Raw genomic sequence first — 27587 nt, 5'->3', positions numbered from 1 at the left:
GGGCCCTGCTTAACTCCAGCCTCAATACTTAGGGCATCCGTCCTCAAAAATTACAGTCCAGTCTTGCTAAACAACGGGCACATCAGCTGGTCTTTGAGCTGGTCTTTAATCTCTTGGTTCAGATTCCTCCAGAGAGAAGACTTGAGATGTAAGTAGTTTATCTGCAATGCGATCCCAAGAAACCCCGGGAGGGAAACCAGTAAAGGGGCCATTGTCAAGCCACTGGCCACCATGAGCCATCAGAGCTGAGCCCTCTGGACGTAGTGTAAAGCATGCCTCATAGTGTCCCAACTGAGGGCAAGGAAGTGGTGGCATCTGATGCCCAACTCCCCACCCATCACTGGTGACAGCCACTTCCGGGGGCATTAACTCCAAGGTGTTCCAGCTTGCCCAGCGTGTGGGCAGAGCAGCTTCTGCAGTGAAAACAAAGCCTCTGGCAGAGAAGTTGCAGAAAGCTGCCTTCAGGGAGAGGTCTGGGCCAGGAGGACGAGGGTGGGGCCCCAACCATGTCTGTCCCAGCACCCCAGCTCCGGAACAGAGCTGTTCAGCAGAAATATAATGCATGCCGCATGGGTACTTTTAAGTTTTCTAATAGTTCCAGTCAAAAAGTAAAACAAATAGGTAATGTTAATTTTAATAGTATATCTTAACCTATCTAAAATATTATAAGTTCAGCATGTAATCTATATTTTTAAAATTGCTGATGAGGGGCACCTTGGTGACTCAGTCAGTTAAGTATTTGACTTTAGCTTAGGGCATGATCTCACGGTTTATGGGTTCAAGCCCCATGTCAGGCTCTGTGCTGACAGCTCAGAGCCTGGAGTCTTCTTTGAATTCTGTGTCCTCTTCTCTGTCTGCCCCTCCCCTGCTCACACTCTGTCTGTCTCTCTCAATAAAAACCCTAAACTTTACTTAAAAGAAAAAAAATAAAATTGCTGATGAAATATTTTACATTTTCTTTTCACACGTAGCCTTTGAAATCCAATGTGTATTTTATACTGACAGCACATCTCAGTTTGGACTAGCCAGGTTTCAATGCTCAGTGGCCACATGAGGCTGGTGGCTACCATATTGGATGGCACAGTTCTAGAATGTTCTTTCCTTGTGCTTTTGCAAGACAAATACCTACCTTTCCTCAAGACTCAGCCAGCGGCTCCTCTAGGAAGCACCCTCCCTGCTCTCACCCCACCTCGGGGTGAGGTTCTGTTGCACGCAGTATTCTTGTAGAGCCTGTGACGTTGCCTTTATCCCAGTGCGGTTTGGGTGTCTGGTCTTCCATCCTCCCTGTGGGTGGTGAGCAACTTGCGGACAGGGGTGACATCTGTTCATCTTTGTGTCCTCGGTGCTCACACAATGGAAACAACCACTGTATGGATGAATGGGTGCAGTGAGTAGTGCGAGGACGGTGGCCTCCATTCCTCTCCACGGCTGGGTCTCGTAGCTTTCTGGTGAGGACGAGGAACCGGAAACAAACTTTCCTTTCTCTTAACAGGCAGGATTCCATCCTGGCTGCAGGGCACCCTGCTTCGCAACGGGCCCGGAATGCACACTGTGGGGGAGACCAGATACAACCACTGGTTTGATGGCCTGGCCTTGCTTCACAGCTTCACGATTAGAGACGGTAAGACCGCGTGGGGGGCGCCTGGGCGGCTCAGTCGGTTATGCCTCCGACTTCGGCTCAGGTCAGATCTCACGTTCGTGGGTTCAAGCCCCGCGTCAGGCTCTGTGCTGACAGCTAGCTCAGAGCCTGGAGCCTGTTTCCGGTTCTGTGTCTCCTTCTCTCTCTGCCCTTCCCCCTCTCATGCTCTGTCTCTGTCTGTATCAAAAATAAATAAAACTTAAAAAAAAAAAAAAAAGAAGACTGCATGGGTTTGCCGTTGCTGATGGAAAACAACCACAAGTCAGGTAGCTGAAAACAGCACAGATTTACTCGTACAGTTATAGAAGTCAGAAGTCAAAACTGGGCTTTGGCGGGGCCGTGTTCCTTCCCGAGACTCCAGGGAGAGAGCCCGTTTCCTTGCCTGTCCCCGCTTCTAGAGGCCACTTGCATTCCTCGGCTTGTGGCCCCAGCTCCATCTGCAAAGCCAGGAGCAGGCCTTCTTGTGTGCGTGCTCTCTCCCTCACTCCCCTCCTCTCCACCCCCCTGCTTCCATAATCACATCTCCTCTGATCCCCAGGTCTGCCTCTTATAAGGACCTTTGTGTTGGCATTGGGCCCACCCAGATTATCCAAGATAACCTCCCTTCTCAAAACCCTTTCTTCAATCACATTTACATTGCCCTGGATGGTAACATAGTCACAGATTTCAGGGATTAGAGCATGGACATCCTGGGGAGGCCATCGTCCAGCCAGCCATGAAGCACAAACCTCCCTGGAAAGGTGGCCAAGGTTCTCTTTTGAAGAGAGACCTGCAAAATAATTTGCATTGTCAGTAAGAAGGGCAAGAGCAAGAGGAGATTGCTGGCTTTGGAATCAGACACGCCTCAAGCCAAAATAGGAAAGAGCATAGAGCTGAAAAGAACAGAGCTGAGTCTGTTGCTCACTAGGCAAGGCCAGTCGCTCAACCGCAAGCTCAGTGGCTCTCCCCAGGGACAGATAGAAGTGGCGAGATAAGGCAGAATGCTGAGTTCAGGTGCCTGGCTCAAGAGGTGGATTGTGGGCTATTTGCCGTTGGCCATGCCGTCACAACAGCATGCTCTGGGTTCTTACATCTGCAGTGGGTTGAGGCTTTCACAGGCTCAGGGTCACATGCCTGGCAAGTTCATGTCCAAGTGCTTCTTCAGCTTGGTGACATTTTTCTTGAACCCCTGCATTCCTGGCATGATAAACCGGTCACTTCACCTCGCTTGGCCTCAGTTTCCTCCCCAGCATAAAGAGCTTGATGTTTCCCTCTAAAGAGCTGTCGTAATCGTTAGAAGTCCTGGGTGTCTAGGGACATCTGGGGGGCTCAGTCTGTTGAACCCTCTGACTTCAGCTCAGCACATGATCTCATGGCTCATGAGTTCAAGCCCTGCGTCAGGCTCTGTGCTGACAGGTCAGAGCCTGGAGCCTACTTCAGGTTCTCTGTCTCCCCTTCTCTCTACCCCTCCCCTGCTCATCTTCTGTCTCCTTCTTTCAAAAATAAAAAGCATTTGAAAATTTTGAAAAGTTTTGGGTTTCTAGCAAGGGCGTGACATATGGCAGGCGCAGAATCAATTGAAAACCACCGTCCTTGTCACTGGGTTTGAATCCCATTTTCATTTTAGGTAACATGCACCCAAGCTGTGTGACCGTAGCCAAGTTACTCAGCCTCTCTCTGTCTGTGAAATGAAGCTGTCGGCACACAGTTGCTGTGGAAGTTAAAGGCATTAATATGTGTAAGGAGCATTGCATAATGCCTGGCATGTAACACATGCTCAGTAAACATTACCATTATTTTTGCTTAATTACTATTTCTTTTAAGCCAGTTAGCAATTATTTTTTGAGTGCAGACTCTATGCCAGTGGCTTGCTCCAAGATTTCACAAATAGAGACCCCGTGTGTGAAAACCGTGAGTTCTGAGTTTGCAAAGATGAACAGATTTTGCGGAGACTCAGCTACAGAGTGGATGGTTCCATATTTCATGACAGCCCTAAGCCTTAACAATCCCCTTTTCTAGACAGAAGTTAACCAGAGATTCCTAGGGAAATAAAGGTGTGTGAAAGATAAAGGTACAGTGGCTTCCTTCCCGTGAGGCCCCACGCGGCTGGGCTGGAGGTGCCCGTGGCCCATTCCAGCTGCTCACGTTAGCACTGCGTGAGAGGTGTTCTTGTCCCCTCTTTGCAGACGTGGAAATGGTCACTTCAGGGAGGTTGAGTGACTTCTCTGAGGTCACTGAGATAGGGCTGGGATTTGACTTGTGTTCTCTAGGGTTCAAGTTTACAACCTTCCCTACTGTACCTACTCCACCCCCACAGAACTCCCCGAGAAACGGCAGGTAGCTTAAGTGACCCCTCATGGCTTACTAAGTGATGGCTTCCACATCCTTCCATGGAGACTCCAGGGACAAGGGACCCAGCAGGGATGACCAAGCCATGGCTGTCTTGCAGAAGCATGGCTGCCATCCACCCAGACCCTTGCGTGGGCTACACAGGCAAGTGACCAAAGCTGTCCCATGCTGCTTAGGCTTTCTAAAAGTTTCTAGTAGATTCTCAAACTCAAATATTGTTGTCAGAGGTAAGGAGCCACTTTGCTTTCTTTTACAAGATGGTCAGTCTGACCACAAGAGCAGACCCAGAGAGGCTCGGGCGAACAACCGCTGTTATCCTTGCCAGTCCTGGGAGGCACCGTGTCACACAGGCCCGCAGAGGACAGCACCTGGGGGTCCAGAGGCAGAAGACGGAGCAGGGGAAGCACATAGGCCATGGCCTGTACTGGGTTTTCTTTTTATTTTTTTTAATAACTTATTTGTTAATTTACATCCAAGTTAACATATAGTTCAATGATTTTAGTAGTAGATTCCATATGTAGTTAGCCCATCCCTCCTCCCCAAATCCTTCCAGCAACCCTCTGTTCTCTATATTTAAGTCTCTTATGTTTCATTCCCTGCCTTGTGTTTATATTCTTTTTGCTTTCTTTCCCTTATGTTCATCTGTTTTGTATCCTAAAGTCCTCATATGAATGAAGTCATATGATATTTGTCTTTCTCTGACTAATTTCACTTAGCATAATACCCTCTAGTTCCCTCCACATAGTCGCAAATGGCAAGATTTCATTCTTTTTGATTGCCAAGTAATACTCCAGTGTGTGTGTGCATGCACATGTGCATGTGTGTATGTATATATACACATACACATATACACACACACCACATCTTTATCCATTCATCTGGTGATGGACATCTGGGCTCTTTCCCATACTTTGGCTATTGTCAATAGTGCTGCTATAAACATTGGGGTGCATGTGCCCCTTTGAAACAGCGTACCTGTATCCCTTGGATAAATACCTAGTGCTGAGTCATAGGGTAGTTCTATTTTTAATTTTTTGAGGAACCTCCACACTGTTTTCCAGAGCGGCTGCACCAGTGGGCATTCCCACCAGCAGTGCAAAAGAGATCCTCTTTCTCTGCATTCTCACCAATGTCTGTTGTTGCCTGAGTTGTTAACATTACCCATTCTGACAGGTGTGAGGTGGTGTGTCTCACTGTGGCTTCGATTTGTATTTCCCTGATGCTGAGTGATGTTGATCATTTTTTGTGTGTCGGTTGGCCATCTGGATATCTTCTTTAGAGAAGTGTCTATGCATGTCTTTTGCCCATTTTTTCACTGGATTATTTGATTTTTGGGTACTGAGTTTGGTAAGTTCTTTGTAGATTTTGGATACTAACTCTTTATTTGATAATGTCGTTTGCAAATATCTTCTCCCATTCCATCAGTTGCCTTTTAGCTTTGCTGATTGTTTCCTTCACTGTACAAAAGGTTTTTATTTTGAGGAGGTCCCAATAGTTCATTTTTGCTTTGGTTTGCCTTGCCTCTGGACATGTTAAGAAGTTGCTGTGGCTGAAGTCAAAGAGGTTTTTGTCTGCTTTCTCTTCTTGAATTTCAATGGCTTCCTGTCTTACATGTAGGTCTTTCATCCATTTTGAGTGTATTTTTGTGTCTGGTGTAAGAACATGGTCCGGGTTCATTTTTCTGTATGTCGTTGTGCAGTTTTCCCAGCACCATTTGCTGAAGAGACTGTCTTTATTCCATTGGATATTCTTTCCTGCTTTGCCAGAGATTAGTTGGCCACACGTTTGTGGCTCCATTTCTGGGTTCTCTATTCTGTTCCATTGATGTGTCTGTTTTTGTGCCATGTACTGGGGTTTCTGAGGGCAAGACAAGACAGCGTGGACTGGACACATAGGACTGGCTGGTGTGAACAGGGCTGGTGGGCTTTGGGCTACAGGGGTGGTCCCTGGTTGCCTGGAACCTGGCCTGGCGTCAATATTGCCTCCCAGGGTACATGGGCCAGATGCAGGAGGTCTGGCTCTGGATTGGTTCATTTCCCATGTCATCTCAAAGACTTGCTCGGCCCTTTGCTACCTCTAAGAACTGGCTAGTCCAGAGAAGGATAGTTTTCCCCAGCCCTAAAGGTTTTTTAAGATGTCAAAATCTCATAATATACATAATACACACACACACACACACACACACACACACACACACACACACAAAACAGTTCTATCCATAATCTGGAACCATGGAAAATGGGAAGTACGGAGGGTCCACCCAATTACTCACCCTTCCCCATCCTGCTCTTGAACCTGGCCTGTGTTGAGCGTATGTGCCCCGCTCTGCTTTACAGTGGTCACTTGCCATTCTCCAGCCTAGAGGGGGAAGCCAAGAGCACAGGGCTTCTGTTCAAGTGTGTCTTCATACCCGGCACAGGGCCTGGCCCTGAGGGGCACCAGAAAACTCTTTACGGAGCCAAAATGTCACGATCAGGGTAAAGCTTGTTTTGGAAGAAAGAGCAATACGTTCCCAGCCCGTCTCTTCAACACTCACTGTCGGGAGCGCTTGATGGCCCCTGGCCCACGCACTTCATGGCCACCCATAACTCAGCCCTCACTGCAGCTCCCGAGGAAGGTACCCCCTGCTTTTAGAGATGAGTCTGAGGCCCAGAGAGACCAATAACTTGCTCAAATACACACAGCTAAGAAGTGGTGGAGGGAAGGTATAATCCAGAATCCCAAGACCTAAGCTTTGTGCAGTTTTGCTCCCTCTTCCCCCTGCTGCCAGCTACCCTCCCTCCTCATCTCCCCACCTCAGTCCTGTCAAGGCCTCCAGGTTGCCAACCCTGGGTGGTACAGCCTGGTCTCATGACTCCCAACGGCTCCCCATTCAACTCCCCAAAAGTGGAAACATAAACCAAAACTGCTAAGTACTACTAAACGTGATTCAAGGGGGGCGTGCACAGGGAGCAGGTTCTCTGACTGGCACATAACACAGAGCCAGTATTTCTCAAAAGGTGGTTTGTAAACTTCTCACATCAGAATTCCCTAGGATTAAAGCTGCAAATCCCGAGACCCCCACCCAGGGCTGAGTGAGTCATCGTCCTAAAGGGTACGGTCAGAGCACTGGGGCTTCTAACACGTTTCCTAGATGACCTCGAACAGACCGCCATAGTGGACCTAGTGCCCTGTCCCACCCAAGACCAAGGTGGGGCCCAAGCTTCTGCCATTGTTTCAGAGCAGCAGGTGATTTAATGTACAGCCAGCATGGAGAAGCTGAGTCCGTGCCAGAACAGTAAGAAGAGACTGGGGAGAAGAGAGCAAAATCATAGAAAAATGGTTTGCGGCCTTCAGCAGAGGCCAGTGAAAGTTAATGCTTTGAAAACCTAGCAAAGGTTTGGGGCGCCTGGGCGGCTCAGTTGGTTAAGGGTCCAACTTTGTCTCAGGTCATGATCTCACAGTTCAAGCGCCGCGTCGGGCTCTGTGCTGACAGCTAAGAGCCTGGAGCCTGCTTCGGACTCTGTGTCTCCCTCTCTCTCACCCTCCCCTGCTCCACTCTGTCTCTCTCCCTCAAAAATAAATAAACATTAAAAAAATAATAAAATGAAAAAAATGAAAACCTAACAAAGATTTAACTTAAGAAGGCAGCGTGCAGGAGAAACCAAAGAAGTGCTCTTTTTTGTAAATCTAAAATTATTTCAAAATGAAAAATGTTTTATAAAGCAGGCATAGAGGAGAATGAACCTGTCTCCCTCAGCAGTATATTCGATGCTTTTTTATTAAGAGGCAAGGTCATTGTCCAATGAGGATTCAACAGCCAGCATCAGCAAGGTTTAGAGATAGAGCTCTTCAGAACTTTTCTGAAGCGGACTTTTTTGAATTCTTATAGCTCTAAGTAGCCTCTTAGAAGTTTGCTTAAAATGGAGAGATATGTAAATATAAAAGATCCCACTCCCCGCAGAATATCAAGCTTGACCCAGTTCTAGAAGATTCCAGGCGGGAGCACATCTGTTTACTTGTGTCCCTTTAGAAAGAAAGTGGCTAATTGGGGCTCACCAGGAACCAGGGTGCTGGGGAGTGTGCAGAGGCCTTTAATGTCGCCTTAGAGTTGAGTGTCAGCCTTCAGCAATTCCAGAGACGCATTTTCCTGTGACCCCTGAGCCCTCGGTGCTCTGGGACTGGTTGTTTCTAGGAAATGGGCCTCTTGTGGACAGCCAGTCTGGGATGGACATTTACATCTCAAGTGATCATAATTCAGCATTTTAGGCAAAGCACCTTAGCCAGTGCCCATGGGTGGCAAACCTCAGAGAGAGTGACCAGCAAAGGACAGGCTGGCTCAGGGGGAGACCAGGATGGCCCTGTAGCAGATTCTGTGTAACACGCAACCAAAGACCAGTGTGTGTGTGTGTGGCCTCACCAACCCCCAGCTGAGTCTCCCTGCCTCTAGGAAGTTTTTGGACGACTCATAATTTCAGCAGCCATTCCTTGGCAAGCGCATGCTGTGTGCCAATGGGCCCCGACTCCTCATATCATTCTGTCTCATTTCAAACAGCTGGTCCAATCTGGGGAAGGACTGTGTGGTCCCAAATTTCCAGTTGAGAAAACTGAGGTTCAATAAGATAAAGAGACTCGCCCAGGGTCGCACAGCTTAGACTGGGACTAAACCTGGAGCCAAAACCCTGCCCACTCGATCTACTGCATTTCAAGAGCATAGAGAGCTTTAACTGAGCACCTACTATGTGCTTCATGCTTTACAGGTCCTAAATGTCACAACAACTCTGTAAGGAACGTATCATGATCCTCACATCAGAGTGGAGAGGACGGGGCCTCGCCTCTGACACAGGTCAAGTGCATGAATGGTAGATGGCCAGGCAGGTTTCATAGCCACCTGGAGACTTGAGTCCCCTCACGGGTAGAGATTTGCCTGCCCTGCTCGCCCCCACTTCCTGGCCCACAGAGGTGTTTCCTGGGTACTAGGTGAACGCATGAACCCAGGGCTTGCTTAGCCGGAAGCCCCAGCTCCCAGCCATTCCTCCCTATTTCTCCCTGCCGCCCCGGAACAGGGTTCCCCCTCCTGAACTGTCTCCGCCATCTCTTCTCACAGCAGCCGCCTCTGCAAAGACGTTTGAGGAGGGAATGGATGGTTATCTGCCCCTGGGCATACACAGTTACCTCCTGAAGACTGGAGAAAGAGCTAGAAGGTCCTTCATGATCTCCTCCAATTTTATGAAGCCTAGTGTCACCATGATTGTTACTGTTTCTACCTAAGTGTGCAGGTGGAAGCCATTGCCGCTCGAAATGGACTCTAGTGTTCTTTGGAGGTGGACGTGAAAAATACAATCCTGAGGGTAAAACTAGCTGAGGTCATTAGAGGATAAGATAGTGGTTCTCTGGGTGAGGGGAGGTGGTGACTGGACGAGATATGAGGGGCTTCCAGAAGGCTCTTTTTCTGTCAATTAGGAGGTAGCTCCTATGGGCAGGTTCCATTTCTGAAGTTTCATCAAGCCACGCAGCTGTGGTAGCACATTTCTGTAGGCCTATTTTTAATAACAAGCATTGAACAGGATGGTCACAGTGATGGTGGTGTCCGAGTCAAGATCTGAATCCAGCTCACCCCCTCTCTAGCTGTGTGGCTTCAACCAAGGTTTTTAACCTCTCTGTGCCTCGATTTTAGTAACTGGAAATGGGTCCGGAGGGCCCATTAGCTAATGCCTTAGCTCCTTCTACTTCATTTGGTAAGAAATTTGAAACCTCCCCGTGTTGTTTGCATTTTGTTTTGCTGTTAATTTCCAAATGACATTAGGTTGATTCCCCCCCTCCCCCGCCAAAGAACGCATTTCTAGTTGGTGTATTCTATACACTTCCACTGTTCTGAGAATTAATCCAGAAAATACACATAAAGTGTCCACATAGCACTTGGCACACACATGCTCAATAATATTAACTTTTAGCACAATTCCCTTTCTTAAATATAAAAAGTCACCTGGCAAGTATTTCCTGGGAAGGCATTCTCTCCTAAGCCCATCACTGGCAGTGGAATATGAGGGACACTTCTCTGATCAACTTTTTTTATGGGAATGAAATGTCAGTATGACTACTTTTTTGCACATTATAATTGTACCAGCTTTGGAAGCATACATTTTACTACAGCAAAGAGTGTGTTCTTGAGGGTGGAAAAATCAACATGTCACTTGCTAATTAACAGCAAAATTAAATGAAAATTTAAAAACGCAGAGGTTTCAAATTGTCCAGCAAATGAAGTTCAGAGGCTCCTGTACCCTAGCCGGGCCTCATCCGTTGACTTCACCTCATTCCTGTGGCTCCCAAGCCCCTACCTCGGGCTCAAGCCCATCTTGCCTCAGTTCTTGCGGGAGGTGGGCTGCCCTTTCCAGCTCCAGACCTGTGCTTTCAGACTCCCCGGGAAGAGTGAATGGAAATGCCTTACTCCTTCTCCTCCATGCACCTTCCCAGTCTATTGTGGGCAAACAATTTTACTTATCTTCAACGTGCTCTCTCAAATGCTTCCCTCCTCCAGGAAGACTTTCCTGATCCATCCACTCCCAGTTGGGCCTCCTCAGCTTTCTCCTCTTTTCTTCCCCACCCCTTGCTCCCCTTTCTCTCTAGGAAGGGACTTGTATGTTACAGGTCACTCTGCAAGGCAAAAGGATCTTTGCAGATGTAATTAAGGACCTTGAGTTGGGGAAATTATCCAGGTAGGCTGGGTATAATCACAAGGAAAAGAAGAGAGTCCGGGTCAGAAAAGCTGTGCCATCAGGATCAGAGGGCAGAGTGATCGGACCACAAGCCAAGCAATGCAGGCAACTTCTAGAAGCTAGAAAAGCAAGAAATGGATTCTCTGCTGACCCCTTGCTTTTTTAGCCCTGTAAGACCTGCTTCAGCCTATATCTTCCAAAATGGTAAGATAGCAAATGTGTGTTGTTTAAGTCACTAAGTTTGTGGTAATCTGTTAGAGTAGCGATAGGAACCTAATACAGGTCTAGAACCATTTAGTACATTTTCAGGTTGGTCTTGATGAACTGATCAAGAGTCCCTGCTTTTATTCAATGACTTAGATTTTCTCCAGTAAGTGCATAAATTAGACATCCACACGTGTACTGACCCACTGTGCAGAATCTGGCTCTAGGTCACCGTCTGGTTATAATAGGTATCAAATATCACTCCAGGTGCTAAAGTGGGCAATGAGAGACTTCCAAGGCTGAACCAGGCCCTGGGGAAACCCAGCCCCTAAGTATGAGGCCTTCTGAACCAGTCCTCCAAATCTGGACCTCCCTGGGGGGATACCAGCATGGTAGAAGAGATGGTCAGTGGCCAGGTCAGCCCCTCTCTGCTAGGTGACATTTGGCCGGGCAACTGTCCTGTTCCCTGCCATGTAAAATGGAGCTCGTTGGGCTACTGACCTTGACACGCAGTTGTGAGTCTCAAGTGAGGAATGTGCGTGAGCGCTCCCTGCAAACGCTCATGTATCCAGCATGCAGTAAAGGGGACTGCTTAACTGAACTCACTTCCCCCTTGCCCCTTCCCCATAATGCCCCAAAATGACTGAAATTGACCTTAAAACTCTGGAAAGGTTTAAATCATCAAGCCTGGGATGATTCTGCATCCTCTTTTTTTTTTTTTAAATTTTATTTTTTTTAGGTGAAGTCTATTACAGGAGCAAATACCTGAGAAGCGATACCTACAATGCCAACACCAAGGCCAACAGGATTGTGGTGTCAGAGTTTGGAACGATGGCCCATCCGGATCCCTGCAAAAACATATTTTCCAAGTAACTGTCCTCTATGAACTGGGTCGTGCTTTTTGACATCCTTGGTGGTCAAAACAACCAGCATCCGCTCCCCTGAGAGTCTTCTTTAGGGGGCACGAAAACCCCCTGACTGGGCTTTGCCCATCTGTGCTATGCAATTCTTGATCACTGAGAGCAAGAGAGGCGATGAGCATCTGACAGATTATTAGCTATTTTTTTCCCATATGGCTGGCAGGAGAGCAATACAAGAGAATACCAGGCAGAGGTAAAAAAGGAATTAGGATGCTCTCTATGTACTGAATGGAAAGATTTCCAAGATACATTGCTAAGTGGTGAGCATGGGGCGGAATAAGGTATAGAAAGAGCATATGATATGCTTTGAATTTGTGCAAAAAAGCAGGAGGAAATGTAGATTTATTTGTGCTTGTATGTGTGTGTCTAGAGAGACTGGTAGGGTGTGTGAGGAGGGAAGTTGGCAAATGGAAGAAAGAGAGAGCGAAGGGTTTTTTGTCATTGTTGACTGCATTTCAAATCATCTGCGCTCTGATGACCCTGAATGTACCACACTCTTGACAATTACATTGTTGGCCAGGGAACCACACCTGCTGTCAGCCTCTTCTTCCTGATACTCTTCAGATCTAGGAGAATGGGATATGTGTGAGTACACTGGCCCAGAGATGGAAGATTGCTGCTCCTTTTCCGGAACTGACACCATCTTTCCCGTCCCAGGATCCGGTCTTGGGGCTGGAACTCAGCAGGGGCTGCATTCAGGTCTGCAGCTGTGGGGAGGGGCCAGGCAGGAGCGGGGGAGGGGGAGGGAACATCTTTGCTGCTTCACTGTTTGCCAGTAGGGGGAGCACTAACCAATCCATGGATCCAGGATCTTCTGACCAAACTAATGATGAGCTTTTATCTCACAATTTGTTTGCTTTTCTTTAAAGGAAAAAAAAGAACTATTTTCCTGGACAAATTCAAAGGGTTCTCATTCTACCAAAAGCAAGAATTAGCTGTTTTTCTAGTTTTCGGGGGCCATTATGAATGGGTACATATGATTTCTGTAGAGCTTCTTAAAATACTTTAGAACAACCTACTGGCTCTTGGTATCTGTGGTGTGGGAGACCTTTGATTTCTGAGAGCCCAGGAGGGCTCAGTTGGTGGCCATCTTGTCCTAGATGAATCGTGTCTAGCTAACTCAACATGATGGTATCTTTGGGCACCTTGATGCCCCAGTTCTCCAGACTCAAATGATCCTTTAGGACCCTGAACTTTTTCTCCCTTAATTGAAGTAGAGCATTTTCAATGGTAGGAAAACTAAAGCCATCTTGTGAAGAACTTTCCAGCTGCGTAGACACAGCCTTTGATCTGCTATTGATCTGCTTTCCTCCACAGAGCTTTCTCCTACTGGACCCATATCATTCCTGATTTCACGGACAACTGCCTGATTAACATCATGAGGTGTGGAGAAGACTTCTATGCAACCACAGAGACCAATTACATCAGGAAAATCAACCCACAGACTCTGGAAACCCTGGAGAAGGTACCAGTGAATCTACAACCGGCATTAGTTCCTGGCCCGTGAAAGGGAGCCCCCGCGTGGGACCATGTGGCCTGCAGGAACCCACGGGAGCAGCCCTTCCTCTAAAGCTATTGGATCTTGAGTTTCCCCAGCACAACACTTAGCACTAGACTCTAAGCTTAGGGCTGGGACTGTATGGATTCACCTCTGTGTCTGCATTTATTCTTCGGGCTACCGGGACAACGCCACAAACTAGGTGGCTTAAAACACCGGAAATCTGTCCTCTCACAGTTCTGGAGGCTGGAAGTGTGATATCAGGGTGTCTGGGGGGCCAAGCTCTCTCTGAAGACTCTAGGGGAAGATGCTGGCTTGCCTCTTCCAACTGCTGGTGGCCGCCAGGAATCCTCGCTGCTCCTTGGCTTGTAGATGCATCGCTCCATCGCTTCTAGAGATACAAATCGTTGGATTAGGGCCCACCTCCATCCAGAATGACCTCATTTTAACTTGATTACATCTACAAAGGCCCTGTTTCCAAATATGTTGAAGCCCTAACCCTTGGTACATAGATCTTTTTGGAAGATACAATTCAGCCCATAGCATTGTCCACTGTCTTGGCACTGAGTCAGAGCTTAATGAATGAATTAAGTTGGAATGAATGGCAGCACCAGCGTGCTCAGACTCTAGCAGCCCTACCTGGTGTTGTCCTGAAGAGGGAGGCGTTAGGCAGAGAGCAAGGGGATGGAAATAAATTCCCAAGTAAGATGCCTTTCCTGGGCAGAATGAAGTCAACGTTTTCATGAAAATCAATAGACCCACTTTCAGTCTTCTTCAGCTGGCTGCCCAAAGCCTCAATGTCTCCTCAATACATCTTAACGATCTGGTAAAGGGAGTGCTTTTCTTAGCTGCAAAGTTATGCCCAGCACCTTTTAAGCTGGGCGGCATAGGTCCAACCGCTGTATGCTTTCCACAAGCCTCAGAGAGGAAGCACTGAGAGAGGATGAGTCTCGCCTGACCTTTGGCTGGAGGTTATGCTGTTCTTGGAGAGGAAAAGACAGTTGACCCCCCTCCCACTGCCACCCTTTATTCTATGGCTGTGCCCCTGGGAATGGGGGGTCATTCTGGGGCTTGTTAGTCGAGAGTTTCGCTTTGACCAAGTGTTTTTGTAACTCTCTGTTCCCAGAATAATCCTGTGAGAGAGGCCTGGAGATTGGTGCCTCTGTGGCATGCAAAGGGGGAGAATGTAAATCACGTAACCAGAAAGACCCAGAGCAGCGGCTAAGATTAGTGCTAAGTTTGCCTCTCTGCCCAGGTCATCACTCAGCTGCGAGGCATCCTGTCTCCTTGCTGAGGACACCCGGGGGGTGGGGGGTGGTGTCAGGGCTGGGGGGCAGGGCAGAGCATACAGCTCCCCAGCTCCCCTGCAGCCTCCGTGCTGGAGGAGGCTCCCCCTGGGGTCATATCAGGTCTCAGGAGGAAACATCCTCTTGAAAGATGCAGACGCCTTACTTTCAGAGCAGGAGGAATGCAAAAGTAGCCGCCATCACCCCAAACCTAGAAGCGACCCGCCTTTCACCAAGCCTTACCCCACCCACCCCCCTTTCTAAAACCAGGTGGTTGTCATTTTGCAGGTGGATTATCGCAACTACGTGGCGGTAAATCTGGCGACGTCGCATCCTCATTATGATGCGGCTGGGAATGTTCTTAATATGGGCACATCCATCATGGGCAAGGGGAAGACAAAATATGTGATCCTTAAGATCCCTGCTGCAGTACCAGGTGAGTCCTTCTGGGGATATAATGAAGCACAGGTAGCAAGGATGGCTCCTTCCAGAGAGTTCTGATTTTTGTGGATGACCCAAGACTCAATCTGACATTTTCCTTCATGGGTGATTCAGATGACCATGAATCTTTTCTCCTAAAGGAGAAAAGAGATGGGGCTGGACTTCCTTTTGTAAGAAGTAAGTTCCTTTACTATTTTAACCTGTTTTTCTTTCAGCGCCAGTTCATTGATTCATTAATTTACCCATCATTCACCCACCATTCACCTGTCCATCTGTCTGTCCGTCTGTCCATCCATCCACCTATCAACCATCCATCCAACCATCCATCTGTCTGTCCACACACCCATCAAGCATCCTTCTTTCCATCCTTCCTTCCATTGATATCTTTTAGTTTTCTAACAAAACTTTGTACGTCAAAGCCGTGCTCCCCTCTGTCGTCCCAGCCCCTGAAGCCAGGCTCCCAGTGCTGTTGTGGGGGCTCAGCCCTGCTTCAGACCTTCAGCCTTTCAGACCCCCCACCCCATTCTCTGGGCCTTCTGAACCTTCTCCATCTAAGGCCAGAACCCTGGAGCAAAGCTCAGGCCAGTTGTGATTGCATGTCTCCGAGAGGAGGAGGCTCCTGGCCCTTTTTTGTCCAGGACCCTCCTGGGAACCACATCCAGGAGACCAGGCCCCCGAGGGTGGCTGCACCAGGCTCAGGAGACAGGGCAGAGCTTACACCGATGCTGGGCCTGACCTGCCAGTTTAGGAAAACCAGCTTCCCCATGCGATCCCTGGTGCCCTCCCTCTGAGTCCTGTAGAGACTCCTGAGCTAATTACTAGGCTCCGGGCAGATGTGAGCCCCTAAGGTCAGAGGGCACAATGAGTGTATTCTTGTTAAATGAAACTCCCGTGAATTAAGCCAATAAAGGAGTATAGGGCCTAGCCAGAGTCAGATAGAATAGACTGTCAGACCTGGGGGAGGTTGAGGCATCTGAGCTTAGCACCTCGTATTTCAAAGGAGGACGACGAGGCCCAGGGGGAGCAGGTGACATGCCCACCATCACACAGCTCACAGGAGCCCCCGCATCTCACCAGCAGCTCCCCTCAGATCACCTGCTCCATGCTGGCGGCTTCCCCGGGATTCACGCCCGCCTCCCGCCTCCCAGGCCAGGGCGCTTTTCTTTTCGGTTTGCTTTGTGCTCCATTTGTTTTGTGAAGAGAAGAACCACCCCGCAACCGCAAGCACCCCTCCCACCAGCCAGCTGTTTACGTGTGCACAGGTGGCCACAAGAAAGGTGGGGACGCTTGCAGGTAACTCATTATAAACCAGCCCCAGGCCTGGGTGGGGAGGCCTTGGCCAGTGATGACTCAGCCTTGCAGCAGAGTAAGAGCCTGAGCGTGGACCGCCTCATTATTTCATTCTGTTCTCTCTCCACTCTGAGTGTTGTTCTCCCAGTAACCGAGGAGGCAGCCAGGCTAAGCCGGGCCGCTGGGTCTTCTTGCCTTAACCTTGTGCCTGTGGCCATAATGATGGGCCATTCCATCACACCTCAGTTTCCCATCTGTAAAATGGGAACCCTACCATCTGCTTGGATCGTCACAAGATGTGTAACAGCCCCTCATCGCCATGGGTACTTACTTGGTCTCCCAAGTGTTTGCGAATGGGCAGTGCCCCGAGAAATTCATGGAAACCCTACGAAATACATATCAAATGATGGTCAAAGTTGAAGCCTGGGAAGCTGCCCTATGCCCCCTCCCCCTCCCAGGGCACATGGTAGAAATGCAGACCCTCAGGCCCAGCCCCACCTACTGGGTCAGATGCCACATTGACCAGGATCCCCAGATGACCCATGTGCACAGGCCGTGTTCCCTAGCAGGGACTGACAGCTTCCTCTGTAGAGGGTCCAGGAGTGAGTATCTGAGGCTGTGCAGACGCGTGGTCTCTTGCAGCTACTGAACTGTTGCAGCTCCGAAGCAAGAACAGCCTCGGACCCTGCGAAGGAGGGAGCGGGGTGTGTCCCAAAGAAACCCCGATGGGAAGCAGATGGAGGCTGGGCTTAGCCCCAGGCTGCTCTGCGGACCCGTGGCCCAGAGGCCTGGCTCTGTGGCTCAGTGTTAACAGATTTTAGTACCAGGTCTCACAGAGCGGGGAGGGGCGGGGGTAGGCCTTGGTCAGAAGCACCCCCCGCCCCCTGCAGAGCCCGTGTTGGCCAGGCAGCAACCCCTTCATCCGTTTACTTGTTGGCTCTTACCCCAAGGTTCTTCTTAGGGACCAGGTCAGTGTGAGGGGCTCAGCCCCAGGTGACGTGGCGTTGTCTGGGGGGAGCTGGGCCCTGCACTGCCACTGAGCCTTGCCTTCCTCTAGGGGATGGAAAGGGGAAGGACCCCTTGAAGCACATGAAGGTGTTGGGCTCCGTCCCGTCCCGCTCGCGCCTCACCCCGAGCTATTACCACAGCTTCGGAGTCACCGAGACCTACATCGTCTTCCTCGAGCAGCCTTTCAAGCTGGACATCCTCAAGATGTCAACCGCGTACATCCGGGGAGTGAACTGGGCTTCCTGCCTGACTTTCCACAGGGAGGACCAGGTAAGGCCTGGCCGAGCCCCCCAGCCCCGCTGGGCCAGCCAGACCCGCGACGTAAGGACGGCCAGAGGGGGGTATCCTGGGAAGCAGACTGAGATGGAGGTTAGCATGGGGTGGGGGTGGTTTCCAAGGGAAAAGGGAAGTGAGCCACCGTGCGGTCTCCCCGGAAGCATCAGCCAAGCTTCCGGAGAGTTCTAAAGCTGGATGGTCCTGCAGAGTGGTCCTGAGTTAGGGCAAGAGAGCCAGGCCCCAAGTCCGAGTCAGTAGAGCAGACTGTCCCTGGACGAGAGTGTGGCGGTGGGCAAACCAGCCCTCAGCAGCCGGGCGGCCCCCTCGGCCAGGGGCCCCTCCGCAGTCCTGCCCCACGTCTGGGCTCCTTGCAGCTGAGCTGCGTGCACAAGGCCCTTTCTGCACCCTGCAGCCACTGTACAATGTCAGGGACGTGGTGCCAGAGATGACTGGCACATCGTAATGACGGAGCGTTCCACTGGAGGTACCGCGGACACGTCTTTGGTCCAGGCACATCTGCGTGCTCCAAGCATGGATGTGTCACACGTGTGTGTCTGCTTGTGTATATGCAGGCCTGTATCTATGATGTCTCTGTGTGTGTGTGTGTACACTTGAGTGTGTATGAACATATCTATGCATGAACATGTGTCTATGTATTTACTTCCTGTTGAAATAAGTCCATTTTTACTTGTGATAAATATCCAGTAATCCTTAGTGTCCTCTAAGTATTAAAGCAAGTACAGAAAGCAACGTGTCAAGTCCCTTCTCCCTGTCACGGCCAGTGTCCCCTCCAGAGGGGACCGCCACGAAGCTCGGACATCCCTCTCCCCTTTCTGCCCATCATGGACATCTTCATGTACATACGCAACCCTGCATCCGGTCTGTGGCCGGCCACCTCTTTAAAAGCTGTCCTTCTCTACAAGGAGAGTGAGGTCCCTCCTCTGCTCAGAACCTTCTAGTGATTTCCCACCTTCCTCAGAGTAAGATCCAAAAACTTCACTGACCAGCCCGCAAATCCTCACATGTCCACTTCCCCGCCGCAGGCTCCCTGCTCACTTAGCCTCCTCTCGTCCTCCTGGGTCTCAAACCAGCCTAACATGTTCCTGCCTCAGGGCCTTTGCATTTTTGGTCCTTCCACCTGGAACGGCCTTCCCCAGATTGCTTCCTCCCTCAGAGTCCAGTTCCCTGAGGCCTTCAGTGATGAACCGGTAACAGACTCCACCCCAGGCTTTCTCCACCCCCCACCTGGCTTTATTTTTTCTCAGTACTGTCAACTGTCCTTGACAGATTATTTGACCTTTGACTGTTGGCCTTTCCCCCACTGGAATATAAGATCCATGAAGGCAGGGGCTTGCTTTTATTCTGTCTTTCCTGAAAGTGTCTCGTATGTCACAACCTCTCCCTCTCTCTTTCTGTCTGTCTCTCTCTCTCCCTGGAATGAACAGTAGGCCAAGGGGGCCAGCAGGGATGCCAGCTGTAGTTGGGTTTTCTCTTCAGCCCCTGGTGATCCCTTGGTCCTCAGAGAATTCCCATGGTGGGAAGACTGAGCCCCAGGGGCAGGGCAGAAAGCCCTGGGAAGGGTTTTAGAATGCATTCAGAAGAGAGCTCTCTGGGGCACCTTGGTGGCTCAGTCAGTTAAGCATCCAACTTTGGCTCAGGTCATGATCTCATGATCTGTGGGTTCAAGCCCTGCATTGGGCTCTGTGCTGACAGCTTGGAGCCTGGAGCCTGCTTCAGACTCTGTGTCTCCCTCCCCTGCTCGAGTTCTGCCCTTCTCTCAAAAATAAGTAAATACTAAAAAAAATTTTAGAAGAGAGCTTTCCTTTTTTTTAATGTTTTATTTATTTTGATACAAAGAGAGACAGAGCATGAGAGGGGGAGGGGCAGAGAGAGAGAAGGAAACAGAACCGGAAGCAGGCTCCAGGCTCTGAGCTAGCTGACAGCACAGAGCCCGACGTGGGGCTCGAACCCACGAACGTGAGATCTGACCTGAGCCGAAGTTGGAGGCTTAACCAACTGAATCACCCAGGCGCCCCAGAAGAGAGCTTTCTGAAAAGCTCCTGTGCCTGACCCGGGGATTGGGGTCACGGAGAAGAAATGAGCTAAAATAATTACCTCTATAGTCACCTGCCCGTTCCAACCCCCCGCCCCTGGGCTGGCAAAGCCTTCCTCCTCTGCACCCCCACTTAATGTTCAAAGCTGGATTCGGGGGAAGGAGAGAAAGAGGCACATAGGCTGAGAGGAGGTGGCCAGGGAGCAGCCTGGAGCGGTCCTGCCCTGCCTTTGGGAAGGAGGGTGGCGAGGCCAGCCCAAAGGAAGAACCCCCACATCCTTAGGATTAGGTGCTGGGGCTGCCGATGTGCCTAATTACCACCCAGAGCAATAGCACCCCGTGGCGGTCAGAGATGTGTGCAGATACCGTGTGGGCTCCTTCACCGGAACCGGTCTCTCCACACTGCAGCCCCCAGGAGGAAGGAGGTTGCCATGACAACTGCATCCTGGCAAACCACGCAGCAGGTGGAGGTCGGGAGAAGGGACCCAGAAGGGCTGGTGTGGTTTTAGGGGCTCCAGGTGTGGGTAGACCCCAGGGAAGGCTAGAGGACTGGCCAGTTCTCTCCAGCTTGGACATCTGTTGCCAGGAAGCTAGGTCATTGCTGCCCACCCAGAGCCACAGTCAAGTGAGGGGCATGGGGAGGGGACAGGGCACCCTTGGAGGCCTCGTCTGGGCACCGTCCTCCTGGTGGTGCCGAGGCTCCAGCTGCAAAGCTTCCCTCCGCCCCATCTGAAGGAGGGGATCACAGACGTGTGACGGCGGGCAGCCTCCTTTTCCGCAGGTTCTGGGTGGCCGGAGCTCTGGGGCAGGGGACCCTCCAGGGTCACGAGCTAGTGGAGGGCAGGGCCAGGTCCCGTCCTGTGCCCGATGCCCCAGCGCCAGGCCGGCAGAGGGAAGGCTGACCCCTGGGTGTGCGTCTTCTTTCAGACTTATATTCACATCATTGACCAGAGGACTGGGAAGCCCCTGCCCACCAAGTTTTACACGGACCCCATGGTGGTCTTTCATCACGTCAACGCCTACGAGGAGGGCGGCTGCCTTCTGTTCGACGTCATCGCCTACGAGGACAGCAGCCTCTATGAGCTCTTCTACTTGGCCAACTTGAACCAGGACTTCGAGGAGAACTCCAGGAGCACCTCCATCCCCACCCTCCGGAGGTTCGCCGTGCCCCTGCAGGTGGACAAGGTAATGGTTGGGAAGGGAACCTGTTTCACCCCTGGGGCGTCCTGAGCCCAAGTGGGCGGTTATTTTGGCGCTGGTCTGATTGACCATGAAATCCAAAGTGAGCCGTTCTTAAAGACAAAACATTTTTTCACTGTTTTTCCAAAAATGGTACATATTTAGAGCAGAAGCCTTAGAATATAGATGAGGTAGGGGAGCCTGGTGGCTCAGGCCGTGAAGTGTTCAGAGCCTGGTTGGGTTTCTCTCTATCTCCCTCCCTCTCTGCCCCTCCCCACTTGTGCAGACGCCCGCTGCTGTGTTCTCTCTCTCTCCCTTTCAAAATAAATAAGTTAAAAAAAAAACTTAAGAAAATCTAGATTAGGTAAAAAGGAAAGAAAAACCCATAAACCCATTATGGATATATTTGTATTCCTCCAAAATCTCTCTCTCACTAGACAGAAGTATTGATACATATGTTGATGTGTCTGTGTGTATGTAGATATAATACACATGTACATGAATATATCCCTCAGTAGAGCAGTTAAGGATTCTGGGTAGCATGACTTCCTTCCCTAAACTTTATATGTGTACATTTTATATATTGCTTAATTTTAGAGAAGGAAATCGCAGAATTCTCGGTAGACTGACTAAGATAGCATTTCGCACAGCATACGCCCATTTCACTCATTTAAAGTGTACAATTCAGTGGCTTTTAGCATCTTTACAGAGTTGTGTAACTGTCACCACGATGGATTTTAAGATATTTCCATGGCTCTGGAAAGAAACCTTGCACTACCCCCCCTGCCCCCGCCGGTTAACACTAATCCGCTTCCTGCCTCTGAGGATCTGCCTGTTCTAGACCCGCCCCGTCCGTGGACCCGGGTGCCAGGCGGTCCCCTGCGGCCGGCCGCCCTCCCTCAGCACGGGGTCCCGGAGGTCCGTGTGTCACAGCGTGTATCAGGCCTTCCGTCCTTTTCACGGCAGAATATGTACACGCTGTTTTGTGGACGGCTGTCCTCACTTACGTGTGTATCTAAACATCTCTCCGTGACATTGAATACTCTTCTACAGCATCATTTTAAATATTTGCATGACGGTCCAGGCCAGGATTTGTCACTATTCACTCACCTAATGGCCTGCTGTTGAGTCGTCCCCTTCTTGCATTAAATATGACCACGAGGCAGACATTATCTTCAATTAGGGTTGATGCTGCCAGAAGCTAGAGACGTCTGGCTCCGGAACTCACTGACTTCATGACTTAATTAATTTAAATGAGAGCAAATTCAATTCAACTCCATTTTGTTGGCTCCTGTTTACTAAATGCACTCTGCGTGCTAGGCCCTTTGCTAGGTATTTTATTTTCCTTGCCTCCTTAATGATCAAAACAACCTATGGGAGAGGTCCTCGTATTCGCCTCATTTTACAGATGAAGAAACTGAGGCTTAGAGAGGTTCAGGAATCTGCCCAAGGTCACACAGCTCCGAGTGGCAGAGCCGTGATTGGCACGTGCCTGTCAGTGCAGGGGCAGGGCTGGTCAAGTGCAGTCTCCTGGCCTCCCCAGCTGGGAAATGGAGGCCACGCCTCCAGAAGGCCCAGCAGCCTCCTCCCACCCCGGCTCAGCTGCGTGGGAGATGAGGCAGGCCCCCAGTCAGTACGCGGGGTCTGCATGGGCACCCAGTTTCTCTGGCCGCAGAGTCGGGATCCTTTGCCATCTTTCCGGCATTTCCCCATCTGCAGTCATTGGTTTATCTCTGTCCCAGTTTTCACCATATTTATCACCACAATTTAAAATCGTTACAACATCGTGTTTTGTTTAAATCGACTCCCTCTTGAAAGATAACCCGTCCCTAGCCAGTGGAAGGCTGTAGCATCATTGCTTGCTGCAAATGGAAGACAGGCCGGGGCATCGCTTTGTTAAAAACAAAGTCCTGAAAGAACTAGGTGTTAAAGAGCTAACAGCACCTGACTGAGACTCTCTCCTTGACCCGGTTGCGAAGATCAGGAGGAGAAAAAGGAATGAACCTTCTCCTCACGTGGTTCAGGACTACTGAATGAGTGGCCGCGGTCCACGAACTGGTCACATGGGCGCCTGGTCTCTGCAGCCTCCTCCGGGGGCGGCACCGTGGGGCTGAGCAGGGCCATGCTTGGCATCCTGGTTCCGGGCACCAGGGGGGAGGGGGTGTGTCCCGGAGCACACAGGTGCCCAGCCTGGGGCCTGGCCCTGCCTCACGCCGACCTCAGCCCGGGGATGAAACGCAGATGGGAAGCGCTCCCTCCCACTGCCCACACACCGAGGGATCTTACAGCCTTTTATCACGCTTGGAAAACGATTTGCTTCCCTGGAACCACGCTCAGAAGTTTAGCACGTAGATTTTGAAAAGCCACCGTGTGAGCCACCGACTGCTTTGAAACTAGCAAAGAAGAGTGAGCCCTGGGAAGGGTAGCTCTGGCCACGCTTTTTAATTGCTATTTATTGTCCCTTAAAAAGTCTGCTTGCTTCACTTTCAAGTTGCCCTGCCCGCATACCGAAATGGGACAGGTGAGCAGATGCACATGGCCGAGCTGGCCCGGTCTGGCAGCTCCAGGTCCGTCCTATTAGGACGGACCGAAGGAGATGCCACCTGCCTCCGGCACCCTTCAGTCTGGGGCCTTTGCTCGTGGCCGTCCTGCCTGAAGCCCTGTCCTTCTCCAGTCGGGCCTCCACTCCCGGCTTGGCTGCGGGCTGGACTCAGCTGGGGGCTCTGAGACCACACCGGGGCCGGGCCCCAGTCCAGACCAGTGCGGGCACAACCTCTGGATGGAGGGGAGGGGGACGAGGGCCTGGTCTCGGCCCCCAGAGGCTTCCAGTTCGCAGTCAGAGAGAACCGACCACAGTCTGGCAAATTCCCGCTCGCCCTACAGGTGCCAGGGCCATTGCTCCCCTCAGAGGACAACCTCTGTGCCGATGGCACTTGCAGCTCCTGCCACACACTTGTCCCTGGTCAGGGAGCTCATGTAGTCACCCGGCCCGGGAAGTCCATCTTGTCAGCGGTTTGTCCCGAGCGCCCGCCACAGGGCCTGGGCCTTGGAGGGTCCTCATTAAGCTTTTAACCACTTTAACTTAATGAGTGAATGACGCGCAGATGAGACCCGAGTGGGACTCTGAAAGGACACGGGTCCGTCTTTAGCACTGGGGACGTTTCCCAGTTGGAAAGTGCTCTCCACAGAGAATGGGCAGGAGTGAAGTGTACTTGAAAGTCTAGGACGTCCCGGCTGCCCCAGATTCTCTTGCGTTTGGGCCAGCTGGGGTCAGAGGAAGGTGGGGCCCCTTGGCACCGGTGGCCTGTTTTCATAGGGTGGCGCAGGGCTGTCCCAGGCGGGGCCAGGCTGGGAGGGGCGTGGGCGCGCACAGACAGCTCCGCGGCCGCCCGGCCCTCACCCTGCAGGGCTCCCGGCGCTGCCTCCCGGTGGGTCCATGAGCACCTGCCTTCCCTTCCAACAGCTCTCGTGCGCAAGCCGCCGCCCCGGAGGAGGTGCTGGAGACCCGCAAGGGGTGGCTTCATCCTGGCTCAGTACATTGGGGTTTTGTCTTGACCCTAAAAGCAAAAACAAAGACCCCCACCACCCGCCGCCAAAAGCTGCTGTTTACTGAGAGCTCATTATGTGCCAGGACCTGTGTTCGATGCCTTTTTTGCTCTTAGACCCTGGCAAGAGGAGCCCCTGCCCTGGCCGCCATGGGCATTTGGGGGATCCTGATCCAGACTTTTCTCTGGCAGCGTCCCTCCCTCACAGAGTGAGGAGTTTCTAGGGCCAGGGGGCCATGCCCACCCAGCCAGGTGCCTTCCCCTTCCCCGGCCAAGAACCAGCTACCTGGGATCCGTGAATTCCCTCCCCAAAAAGCCCCACGACTGCTTCTGGCACCTGCCTGTCTTCCTATAGGCAGGCTGTGCCCTGGTGTACAGGCCTCACACCCACAAGGTGGCCAGAATTTGGCTCTTGGCTTTGGTCGTGCTGACTGGGGCTTCTGTGCAGCTGTAAGAAAAGGGTAAAGGGGACAGAGAACCCGGGCCCAGAGGCCGGCCCTTGTCTGCCACCCTGTTCTGGCTCAGAACGCAAGGAGTCCTAGAATCCCAAATTCACCCATCCTTCTAGATCAGCACTGTGCAAACAAGTCCACTGCGGCCACAACACATTATCTGTCCATCTGATGGAATGACCACGAGCCACATGTGCTGTTGAACTGCGCCTCGTGCAGCTGAGGAACGGGATGTGTAACTGTTCTCAAGTTTAAGTAAAATGTAAACAGCACGTGTGGTTCATGGCTGCTGTGTCGGACGGCAGGGGGAGAGAATGGTATTTCAGGTAACGATTTGCTCAGCGCATTGAGATCTAGGGAGCGTGGGTCTCCACTCTGCTCCTTGGTCCTGAAAACTTTTGGAACTGGTAACTGCTCTGCAAGCTTGCCATCTCATTAGTAGAGCGCCCCTCTGAGTGCTTATTACCCCCATGAGTGCGGATGAGAGAGAAAGTACCTTGCCCAACATCGGAGAAATATCTGTGGGATTTGAGCTGGGATTTGAATGCGTGTCTTTCTGGCTCCAGGTTACTAAGTATGATGTGTCTGGCCCCGGACCAGGAGTTTTCGTCACCACTGTTTAATCTTCACTCCAGTCTTCAGCTCCGGGTCAGAGCACTGGTGGTCGGTCACCACCCATCCCAAAAGTCATGAATTGTCCCCATATTTTACAAACGAGGAAATAGCCTCAGGGAGGCATGGCTCAGGGTCACAAGCCACGGAGCCGGCTTTCACACCCAGGGCTTCCGAGCCCCAAAGCCAGTGTTTCAGGGAACTAACGAGCTGGCTGCTTCTCACGGGACTTGCCTCGAGTTGGGGGATTTCAAAACAAAACCTGTAGGATTTTGTGGAGTGTTGGCTGGAAAGCTGTTTCTTCCCAAAGCGGAGCGTGCTGGCCACCGAAAGCAGCCGAGTCATGTTCGTGACTGCCATGTGGAAAAATCCAGTTTGTCCCTCAACCAGTCTGACCAGTTTGAGGCCGGAATTAGAAGACGTCTCTGCAGACAGGCTCCCGGAGACACAAGCCCAGGGCACACACAGCAGGCCTCTTGCTGGCGGGTGACTCCAAGGCACCAGGCAGAGCCTCCACCGATCCGTGGCGCGATGCAGGTGGAGGCATTCAGGGCTTCGGTTTACGAGACAGCACCGACGTGCCGGCGGGACTTTCTCACCCATCTCCTCTCACTGAATTCCAACAGCCACGCTGTAAAGCACATGTTTGCACCTTGACCGTGGAAGGAAAAAGCTTATTGGGTTATGCATCCGCTTCATTAACCCAGCAGTTCATTCCTGGGAGGTCTGCACCATGCCCTGAACAAGACTCGGTCCCGGTCTTCAGGGGGAAGAACGTAAGAGAAGGAAACAGCTCCGTACAGGAGACAGTGACAGCTTGGGACAAATGCCTTGGCGACATTGCAGATGGAGTGGTTAAGGAAGGGGATATTTGAGCAGGGACCTGCAGGATGGGAATGGACTGGCCTCAGGGCCTTTGTACCTGCTTTGCCCTACCTACTGCCTGCAACGCTCTTGCTTTGGAGCAGAAGAAGAACTGCAGCATGAAGGGCCCAGACTCTTCTTCCCTCTGTGGCCTTGGACAAGTCACCTTCGTTCTCTGGGCCTGTCTCGTCTTCTGTAAATTGAGGAGTTGAATGAAGCAAATCTCAAAGGACCCCTTTAGTTTAACTGCTTGGCTGCAGTACATTTGCCCCCCTTCCCAGCAAAAAGTTTCTATCATTCAAATAGGCTTCATTTAATTATCAAATCCCATTTTGGAAAATCTGGGAGGCAGAGAGAAGTTTAACTGAGGAGAAGTCAGCCATAACAGTAACTCTTACCCTGTCAACTCCATGAAGACAGGGACCCCGTCTCGTTTCTCCCCCATTGTCTAGCCTGCACTCACCCCCGGTGTTACAGTGAGTACTGTAATAACAGCAATGGCAATGATAGTAGAACGAGGATATCAGCTGCACCTAGCATTTACTTAACATTCCTAACCAGACCCTCCTGTGAACCATTTGCAGGGATTATTTTATTCAACCCGCACAGTAACTTGGGACACACACACTCTTTATGTGACACATCTACTGTTCCTCCCCCTACAGATGAGGAAACAACTTCACAGATACTAAGTAACCTTCTTGAGACTCCGTAGCTTGTACGTAGGGAAACGGAGCAGTAGGAGCCCAGTAAATGTGTAATCAGTAGTTTCAAATCCCTCTCCTGGATCACAGTGATGATGCTAAGCCCTTAAATCAAGTCTGATTGTCAAGTTAAGACCAAGGAATGTCCTTGATTGATCTTTGACTCCCAAGCAATTATTACTGCCTCTTTGTTTTCTTTCAGCAGTGGTACATTTTCAGAGGCGAAAGTCCTGAAAATACAGTAAGTGTAGAAACAGAAAGTCTCCGTGATTCCACTGCCTGCTGTCTTGTTAATATTTGGTATATTTTCCCCAGGCTCTTTTCAGCGTAATTTTTTTTTTAACCTGATTAACTCAGGCTGCGTATGCAATTTACTCGGCTGTGTTTCTCAGTATTCTCTCACGGGCATTTCCCATGTTATTATGAACTCTTTATAAACATCCTCTTAATGACGGATGCAGCCTTGTACGGGTGAATCATCTAGTATTTAAGAAGTGAGAACCTACCAGCACGTTAGTTTCACCTGTGAAAGATGAGGTAGCCCAGAGTAGTAGAAAAGAGCCAGGAGTTTAGGGACCCTCATCCTACCGCCT

The 27587-nt window shown here is 50.7% G+C and overlaps 1 protein-coding gene across 1 annotated transcript in view; it reads left to right on the top strand.

The window, feature by feature from the left end:
- The window catches only part of BCO1 (beta-carotene oxygenase 1), a 37625-nt gene that overhangs the window by 3922 nt on the left and 6116 nt on the right, over window positions 1-27587 (top strand). The window contains exons 2-8 of the mRNA XM_029926147.1: window positions 1493-1621; window positions 11606-11735; window positions 13104-13251; window positions 14859-15006; window positions 17359-17579; window positions 20566-20823; window positions 23492-23700. Coding sequence (XP_029782007.1) covers window positions 1493-1621; window positions 11606-11735; window positions 13104-13251; window positions 14859-15006; window positions 17359-17579; window positions 20566-20823; window positions 23492-23700 — 1243 coding nt within the window. The remainder of the gene's footprint in view (window positions 1-1492; window positions 1622-11605; window positions 11736-13103; window positions 13252-14858; window positions 15007-17358; window positions 17580-20565; window positions 20824-23491; window positions 23701-27587) is intronic.

The sequence above is a fragment of the Suricata suricatta genome, chromosome 16 (assembly GCF_006229205.1).
Source record: "Suricata suricatta isolate VVHF042 chromosome 16, meerkat_22Aug2017_6uvM2_HiC, whole genome shotgun sequence".
Taxonomy (NCBI): Eukaryota; Metazoa; Chordata; class Mammalia; order Carnivora; family Herpestidae; genus Suricata; species Suricata suricatta.
The sequence above is the reverse complement of the archived record's forward strand: the minus strand, read 5'-3'. Positions and strand labels throughout refer to the sequence as shown.